Source organism: Zea mays, chromosome 9 (assembly GCF_902167145.1).
Source record: "Zea mays cultivar B73 chromosome 9, Zm-B73-REFERENCE-NAM-5.0, whole genome shotgun sequence".
NCBI classification, from domain to species: Eukaryota; Viridiplantae; Streptophyta; class Magnoliopsida; order Poales; family Poaceae; genus Zea; species Zea mays.
The window spans coordinates 27,775,243-27,784,074 of NC_050104.1; the positions used below are offsets into that span (position 1 = coordinate 27,775,243).

Consider the following 8,832-nt stretch of genomic DNA (forward strand, 5'->3'; position numbering starts at 1 on the left):
ACTAAAGATCAATTAGCCGATATTTTTACCAAGCCTCTTGATGAACAAACTTTTACCAAACTTAGGCATGAGCTCAATATTCTTGATTCTAGGAATTTCTTTTGCTAGTTTGCACACATAGCTCATAAATATACCTTTGATCATGTCTCTTTTATATATGCTATGACTAATGTGTTTTCAAGTGTATTTCAAACCAAGTCATAGGTATATTGAAAGGGAATTGGAGTCTTCGGCGAAGACAAAGGCTTCCACTCCACTCCACAACTCATCCTTCGCCGTCACTCCGAGCATCTCTCCAACTTTGGTATAATCTTCACTCATTTATTTTATGACCAAAGGAGGAGAAAGTAGTTGTTCAAAGGGCTTATATCTCACTCAAAGTATCCGTTTTTGGCGATTCATGCCAAAGGGGGCGAAAGTATGAGCCCAAAGCAAAAGGACCGCACCACCACCTAATTTTAAAATAGAGATTTTCAAATTGGTAAATTTCAAATTAGTATCTTATTGTGTTCAAAAGGGGGAGAAAGTAGTATTTCAAAATGGATATATCAAAACCATCTTGAACACTAAGAGGAGGATCTCATTTAGGGGGAGTTTTGTTTTAGTCAAAGGAAAAGCATTTGAAACAGGGGGAGAAAACTTCAAATCTTGAAAATGCTTCACAAAATCTTATTCATTTACCTTTGACTATTTGCAAAAGAACTTTGAAAAGGATTTACAAAAGAACTTGCAAAAACAAAACATGTGGTGCAAGCGTGGTCCAAAATGTTAAATAAAGAAACAATCCATGCATATCTAGTAAGTGATATTTATTGGCTCAATTTCGAGCAACCTTTGGACTTACATTATGCAAACTAGTTCAATTATGCACTTCTATATTTGCTTTGGTTTGTGTTGGCATCAATCACCAAAAAGGGGGAGATTGAGAGGGAATTAGGCTTACACCTAGTTCCTAAATAATTTTGGTGGTTGAATTGCCCAACACAAATAATTGGACTAACTAGTTTGCTCTAGTGTACAAGTTATACAGGTGCCAAAGGTTCACACTTAGCCAATAAAAAGACCAAGTATTGGGTTCAACAAAAGAGCAAAGGGGCAACCGAAGGCACCTCTGGTCTGGCGCACCGGACTGTCCGGTGCACCACCGGACATGTCCGGTGCACCAGAGGACTCCAATTCACACTCGTCACCTTCGGGAAATTCCAGAGGCAACTCCGCTATAATTCACCGGACTGTCCGGTGCTCCAAGGAAGAGCGGCCTCAGGAACTCGCCAGCTTCGGGAAACTACAATGGCTGCTCCGCTATAATTCACCGGACATGTCCGGTGTACACCGGACTGTCCGGTGTAACTGTGGGGCAACGGCTACTTTGCGCCACCGGACATCCAGGCGGGCCCAGTAGTCAGAGCTCCAACGGTCAGAACCCAACGGCTTTGGTGACGTGGCTGGCGCACCGGACATGTCTGGTGTGCATCGGACTGTCCGGTGCACCATACGACAGACAGCCCCACCAAACGGCTAGTTTGGTGGTTGGGGCTATAAATACCCCCAACCACCCACCATTCATAACATCCAAGTTTTCCACTTCTCAACCACTTACAAGAGCTAGGCATTCAATTCTAGACACACCCAAAGTGATCAAATCCTCTCCAATTCCACACAAGGCTTTAGTGATTAGCGAGAGAGATTTGCCGTGTTCTTTTGAGCTCTTGCGCTTGGATTGCTTCTTTTCTTTCTCACTTGTTCTTGTGATCAAAACTCAATTGTAACCAAGGCAAGAGGCACCAATTGTGTGGTGGCCCTTGCGGGGAAGCTTTGTTCCCGTTTGATTGAGAAGAAGAAGCTCACTCGGTCCGAGGGACCGTTTGAGAGAGGGAAGGGGTTGAAAAAGACCCAGCCTTTGTGGCCTCATCAACGGGGAGTAGGTTTGAGAGAATCGAACCTCGGTAAAACAAATCCGCGTGTCTCACTTCATTATTCGCTTGCGATTTGTTTTCACCCTCTCTCGCGGACTCGTTTATATTTCTAACGCTAACCCGACTTGTAATTGTGTTTATATTTGTAAATTTCAGTTTCGCCCTATTCACCCCCCCTCTAGGCGACTTTCAGTACCCCTGCCTTTGGGAGGCAGAGCTTTCGGCCCGTCGGACCGCGGCATCCTCTAGGAGATTCTTGAGCTCTCCCTAGATACGCCACCCTTTGGTGGTTGATGGCTCCGGCATCGCGCGGAGAAGTATCGCTGCTGCAGCCAGGTTCTGGCCGACCCCACTGGAAGCCGGTGGCGGCCTTGCCCTAACATCGTCGGCGATGCGGTGCTGGATGCCCTGGGGTAGATGACGCGGTTCTCCGGCCGGAGCTTGGCCTGCCCATTCCTGCCCGATGTCCCGGCGGAATGGCTCAAGTGTTCCTGCTCCCTCGTCGAGCCTGGCCTGCATCTCACGGATTTGCTCGAGCTGTGCGTCCTGACCCCCCGCAGGGACTGGGACCATAGCTAGCTCCCGAAGGATGTCAACGCGAGGCGCAAACCTAGGGGGATCACCGTTTTCCGGTATACCGAGATGGTTGCCTTCGCCGGGACCCCCTAGATCGATGTGGAAACATTCACGACTTGGGCCGCAGTCCTCGTCGCCGAAGCTGCGGCTACCGTCGGAACAGTCGGAAAGGCAGTAGTCGCATGCGGTCATGAAGTCCCGCATGGCACTGGGGTTACCGAGTCCAGAGAAATCCCAACAAAAGTCGGGCTCGTCATCTTCGTCGGAACCCGAGGGCCCGTAGGTCGAGACGGCTGTCAGCCGGTCCCAGGGTGACCGCATACCGTACCCCGGAGGGTTTGGACATGCCTCTATGAAGGCTTCCACCGAAGCGAAGTCGCTTGGTGGGTCGAGGCTGAATGCAAAAGGCACGAGATGGGAATCGGTCGGTACCTCCTGGTCGACGGGCGGTGACGAAGTCGCGTCAGGGGCAGACTGCACCGTCATCTCGGGTACGAGGGTGACGCCCAGCAAGTCCTTTGCGAGCGTGATGGCGTCGTCCGTCCGCTTGGAGTTGGCGTGTTGCGGGGAAACGACGCTCGTCTTCGTCTCAGACGCGAGGTCGATGCCCGACGTGTCCCCCGTTGGGGCGCCGGTGCCGTCGACTCGCTCGACAGCCGACGAGGTGCCGCCTCCTGCTTGGCCTTGGTTGCCCCGCCTCCTCCTCCGTCGGCGGGGGAGGCGACGGGACAAACCCCAATGTTGTTCTTCCGCCACGTGGGGAAGATGTCGTTGATTCCGCCGCCGGCGGGCGGGTTGTCGGCCGCCATTGTCGCTGTCGCGCGGCGGAGGAAGGAGTATCATGTCGTTGCTGCCGTCGAGGGACATGAACTCGAGACTCCCGAAACGGAGCACCGTCCCGGGCTGGAGAGGTTGCTGGAGACTGCCCATCTGGAGCTTGACAGGAAGCTATTCGTCAACACGCAGCAGGCCCCTACCTGGCGTGCCAACTGTCGGCGTTTCGACCCCGGGGGGTCCCTGGACCGACGAGTAAATTGTCGCCGCGTGTCCCAGCCCAGATGGGTCGGCGCGAGACGGAGCACGAAGGGGGGAAACATGGAGACAGGCATAAAGGGGAAACCCGCGGCCTTCGTGTTTGTTCTGCGCCCAGGTCGGGTGCGCTTGCAGTAGGGGGTTACAAGCGTCCGCGTGGGAGGGGGCGAGAGGCCTGCACGCGCCGTCCCGTCCTCCCGCGTGGCCAACCTCCTCGTACGAGTGCCCTGGGCCTTCCTTTTATAGGCGTAAGGAGAGGGCCCAGGTGTACAATAGGAGATGTAGCAGTGTGCTAACGTGTCTAGCAGAGAGGAGCTAGTGCCCTAAGTACATGCCGTCGTGGCAGCCGGAGAGGTTTTGGCACCCTGTTCATGTGATGTCGTGGCCGTCGGAGGAGCGCTGGAGCCTTGCGGAAGGACAGCTGTCGGGGCTGTCGAGTCCTTGCTGACATCTCCTTGCTTCCGTAAGGGGCTGAGAGCCGCCATCGTCATGGAGCACGCGGGGCGCCATCATTATTTGTTTACCGGGGCGAGCCAGATGGGACACCGGTCTTGTACCCCGTAGCCTGAGCTAGCTAGGGATAGGATAATGATGGCCCCCCTGTGACGTGGTCGGTCCGAGCCCTGGGTCGGGCAAGGCGGAGGCTCCTCCGAGGTCGAGGTCGAGTCTGTCTTCCGAGGTCGAGGTCGAGTCCGAGCCCCGGGTCGGGCGAGGCGGAGACCATCGTCTGAGGCCAAGGCTGAGTCCGAGCCCTGGGGTCGGGCGAGGCGGAGTTCGTCGTCTTCCGGGGTCGAGGCCGAGTCCGAGCCCTGGGGTCGGGCGAGGCGGAGTTTCCTATGGCGCCCGAGGCCGGACTTGGCTGCTGTCAGCCTCTCTCTGTTGAGTGGCACAGCAGTCGGAGCGGCGCAGGCGACACTGTCTTCTTGTCAGGCCGGTCAGTGGAGCGGCGAAGTGACTGCGGTCACTTCGGCTCTGTCGACTGAAGGGCGCGCGTCAGAATAAGGTGTCAGACCATCCTTGCATTAAATGCACATGCGATATGGTCGGTCGGTGTGGCGATCCGGCCAAGGTTGCTTCTCGGCGAAGACTGGGCCTCGGGCGAGCCGAAGGTGTGTCCGTTGCTTGAGGGGGCCCTCGGGCGAGACGCGAATCCTCCGGGGTCGGCTGCCCTTGCCCGAGGTTGGGCTCGGGCGAGGCGAGATCGTGTCCCTTAAGTGGACCGAGCCTTGACTTAATCGCACTCATCAGGCCTTCGCAGCTTTGTGTTGATGGAGGTTACCAGCTGAGATTAGGAGTCTTGGGGGTACCCTAATTATGGTCCCCGACAAGGGGGCGGCGGCGCGCCCGCTGGAGGGGATATACTAAGATTAGTTCTTCAATTCGGACGACGGTGCGGCGCGCGGAGGAGGCCCGCGCGACGGTCGCGAGCAGGGGGCGGCGACGCCTGCAGGGAAGTGGCGGCTGAAGAGAAGGGAGGGAGGAAACCGTAGCTCGATGATACCATGTTAGAGACAGTAGATTGATTATTAGGCTAACTCTAGAGGGTAGCTATATAGTCTTACATAAATCTAGCCACATGGGCCTAACCATATACTATAACACTCTGCATTTATTACTTATTACACTTCTTCCGCGCGTAATTAGCAGCCACTTCAACTCCAGCTGGGCCGTGCGTTCGTTGGAATCGAACTGCAACGGGTGTACGCTCCCGCCGCGCCATTTCCCTCCGATTCACACGACGCGGCGGCTATCCCTCCCGCCATGTATTGTCCACTCGAGCGAGCCTTTTACCGCCATTTTCTTGGCGCCAAACTCGCCTATCCTTTCCCGCCACGCTTCCCCTCCTCCCCGTCCTCCTATAAACGCCCGCCACGATTCCTCTGCCCCACCCCGCACACCGCGCCACGCTTGCAGTACCAGCAATCCAGAGCGGGGCAGATCTACCGAGATCCGCGTCACAGAGGAGAGAGAGATCGCCATGGTGGCGGCGCTGGGACCCGGCCGGTTCTACGGCAGCGGCCTGCCGAGGCCACGCTTCTTCCCGGGCGACCGCGTGGACCCGCCGGCGTCCGTCACCGACCCGCTCCTCGACTGGGCGCGCGAGGCGCACTGGTCCATGGGCGGCTTCGGCGTGAAGCGCCTCCGCCTGCAGGGCCGCATCGAGGGCTCCATCGACAAGCTCCGCCGCCGCACGCGCCGCGACGCCAGGGCCAAGACCAAGGCCCGCTCTGCTGGCCACGTGCCCGCCTCGCTGTCCCCGCTCGGCTCCGAGGACGAGGCGGAGGAGGTGGCGGCGCCGGAGCGGGCGCTCGTCGACGACGACGTGGACTCGGACGGGTCCGACGAGTCGGAGGGGGAGGAGGAGGACGAGCCCCTCGCTGCTATCGTCACCGCCGCCAAGAAGAGGCGCGCGAGGAAGCTCAGCGACGAGTTCGACCGCATCGCCGCGGAGCAGCAGTACCAGCTGGTCGTGGAGAAGAAGCGGAAGGCGGGTGCGGCCAAGCCGGCGAGGACGTCGCCGAGGAAGCAGGCTTCTGCACCCGCCGCTGGGTCGTCGCCGAAGAGAAAGCAGGCTTCTGCACCCGCCGCTGGGGCGCCGGCGATGGTGTCGCCAAAGAGGAAGGCCGCCGCACCGGCCGCTGCGCCCTCGTCGGCGGCTGGGGCAAGGAGGACCTCGCCGAGGAACAAGCACTGAGCGTAGGTCGCTGTATGTGCTGTTTTGTTTATTGATGTGAATCTTGCGATCGTGGGGTGCTACTCCTGAAAATGTGTAATCAGTGGCTGTGCACAATTGCTGGATTGGAATGACCATGGAATGGAATGAAATCGATGGTTATATCTGAAATGGAATTGAATTGACGGTTATCGTGATTGGAGTGACGATACAATGGAATTGAATCGATGGTTATATTTGAAATGGAATTGAATTGACGGTTGTGTCAGCACATTTGCACGTAAAGGAAGTGGAGGATTCAGCAACAACAAGACAGGCAATGTCGCAGTAGTCGCACGCTCCGAGGATAAGGAAGCTGTATTCGTATGTTGTGATTGGGCCGCAGTGGGTTGTGTAAGTGGTCCATTAGCGAGTCACACATATATATGTTCAGTGGCTGACTCTTGTTGGGGATATGAATAGAATAACAATACAACTGTCGTGTTGCCTATCTTCTTCTCCAAGTCTCCAATCTCTGTTGCTTTCTCCCTTCCCTGCTTTATAGACTTTTAGAAGGTGCTAACATTTGGTATCAGATTAGGTTGTCCTGAATCCCTCTCTGCTGTGCCATGGCACCCCGATCGTCCACGATGGATCATCCAGATCCTACCGTCCGCAAGCTACTCGATGCAATGTCGTTGATGGAGAATCGCTTGACTGAGGCGCTGGCGTGCCGTGGTGGCGAGCAGACTCCTGCCTCCTCCTTCGCCTCGCTATTTGACTCGTTCGAGGGCACCACAACTTCCTCCACCACAGCGCTACAATATGTCGACGACGTGTTCAGCTCTTCGGTGGGCGCGGAGTACGCCGCAAGCCCCTGTGCGCGGACGCGTTCTCCATCCTACGACGACGACGAACCGGTCTTCGATGCATGGCCTCTCTTCGACGAGGAACCTGTCGACAGCGCTACCACTCAGGCTCTCTTCTCCGACGATGCCAACCACTGCTTCGACGACGAGCTCGACACCGACCGGACCATGGAGTTCCACTTCCCCACCTCCGAATTCGACATCAAGCAGGTCGTGGCTGTGGTCAGCAACACCAAGGACTCGCTGGAGTTCGCCAGCGCGCGAAGAGTCGAGATCCGCACGCGCGTGACCGTGGCGTGCGAGGACTGGGTGGTGGACCACAACGTTGATGCCGCGACGGTGGCCGACATGGCGCACCTCGCACACGACTACTTCACGCTTCCACCCGAGGACAAGCCTCCGCTCGGCCCCTACATCGACACGGCTCCATCTCCAACTTCCTTTATCCCGCAGTTGATGGAGACCGAGGAAGAGGATGAGGTTTTCCACACCTCGCCCAGCACTTGTTCGACGATGGTCCCCAACCGCGATGCCACCACCAGCATGCTCGCCATGGTCGAGGCCACCTGGAGCGACGAGTACGCGCTCGTGGACCTGCAGTCCGTCTGCTACTACTCCACGTCCAACGCCAAGCCCACGCTCAATAGCCTCGACGAGGTCGATCCGAAGTTGCTCAAGACCTTCATCCCGCTCACCGAGCAGAAGCACCTCTCCGACGTCACCATCGACGCCGTCATCGACTCCGCCTCCATCACCATCACCCACCACGAGGCGCTGATGGCCAAGGGTGTCATCTTCTGCTCCATCCCCAAGTCCATCTGTGAGTACCCAGACCTTGTCAGGCACTACCTGGGCAGCATCGTACTGCCAGGCGACAACTACTATGCCGCCCTCAATTTAGCGGTGTTCAGCGACGAGTCCTTTTGCTTCGTTCCCAAGGACACAATCTGCCCCATGGAAATCTCGTCCTACTTTAGGATCAACAACAAGGAGACCAACCAGTTCGAGAGGACTCTGATTGTGGCCGTTGAGAGATGCACCTATGTCTTGCTCATTGAGTTGTGTCTTCAGGTTGATGGTGTTAAAGTTCGGCTTCCACCTTGGCCACCACCTGTTTGGACATTCTGGTTGCCTTATGATGTGTGCAGCGGCATGCATTACAACTGCAGAGACTGTGCCTGGTTCAAGGGTATTTGGCAGCCACTATTTTTGGTGACCCCATTTTATATTCGACAGCTGAAGCTTGGTTGGGACGTTTTTCTGGGAAAGGAAATTGGAGAGCCGCAGGGACTGAAGTGGTTGGCTGTTAGTTCGGGGAATATGGCTGAGAAGATGCAAAAAGAGGACAAGTATGATTATTTCTCTGAATTCTTTGAACTTGCAGCTGAATTTTCCAGTTCAGATAATGGTGAAGATGGTGCTACTTTAGTGATGTATAAACATTATGTTGCAACTGCTATTTCCAAAGGAATCCATTGCTTGTCTCTGCGCCTTACTGATGAATACTCCTCAAATGCCCATGCACGGAACCAGTTACTGCCACCAGAACTGTTATTTTTGCTCTCTGATAATTCCTTACTGATGAAGCTCTGATACCAAATGTTAGCACCTTCTAAAAGTCTATAAAGCAGGGAAGGGAGAAAGCAACAGAGATTAGAGACTTGGAGAAGAAGATAGGCAACACGACAGTTGTATTGTTATTCTATTCATATCCCCAACAAGAGTCAGCCACTGAACATATATATGTGTGACTCGCTAATGGACCACTACAAAACGAGTTACACAA

The 8,832-nt window shown here is 55.4% G+C and overlaps 1 protein-coding gene across 1 annotated transcript; it reads left to right on the plus strand.

Moving 5' to 3' along the window:
- Positions 1-5,411: 5,411 nt before the first annotated feature.
- Positions 5,412-6,386, plus strand: LOC100277642 (uncharacterized). The gene has a single exon (NM_001151152.2). The coding sequence runs from the start codon at positions 5,503-5,505 to the stop codon at positions 6,217-6,219; it is 717 nt and encodes a 238-aa protein (NP_001144624.2). The 5' UTR covers positions 5,412-5,502; the 3' UTR covers positions 6,220-6,386.
- Positions 6,387-8,832: the final 2,446 nt, after the last annotated feature.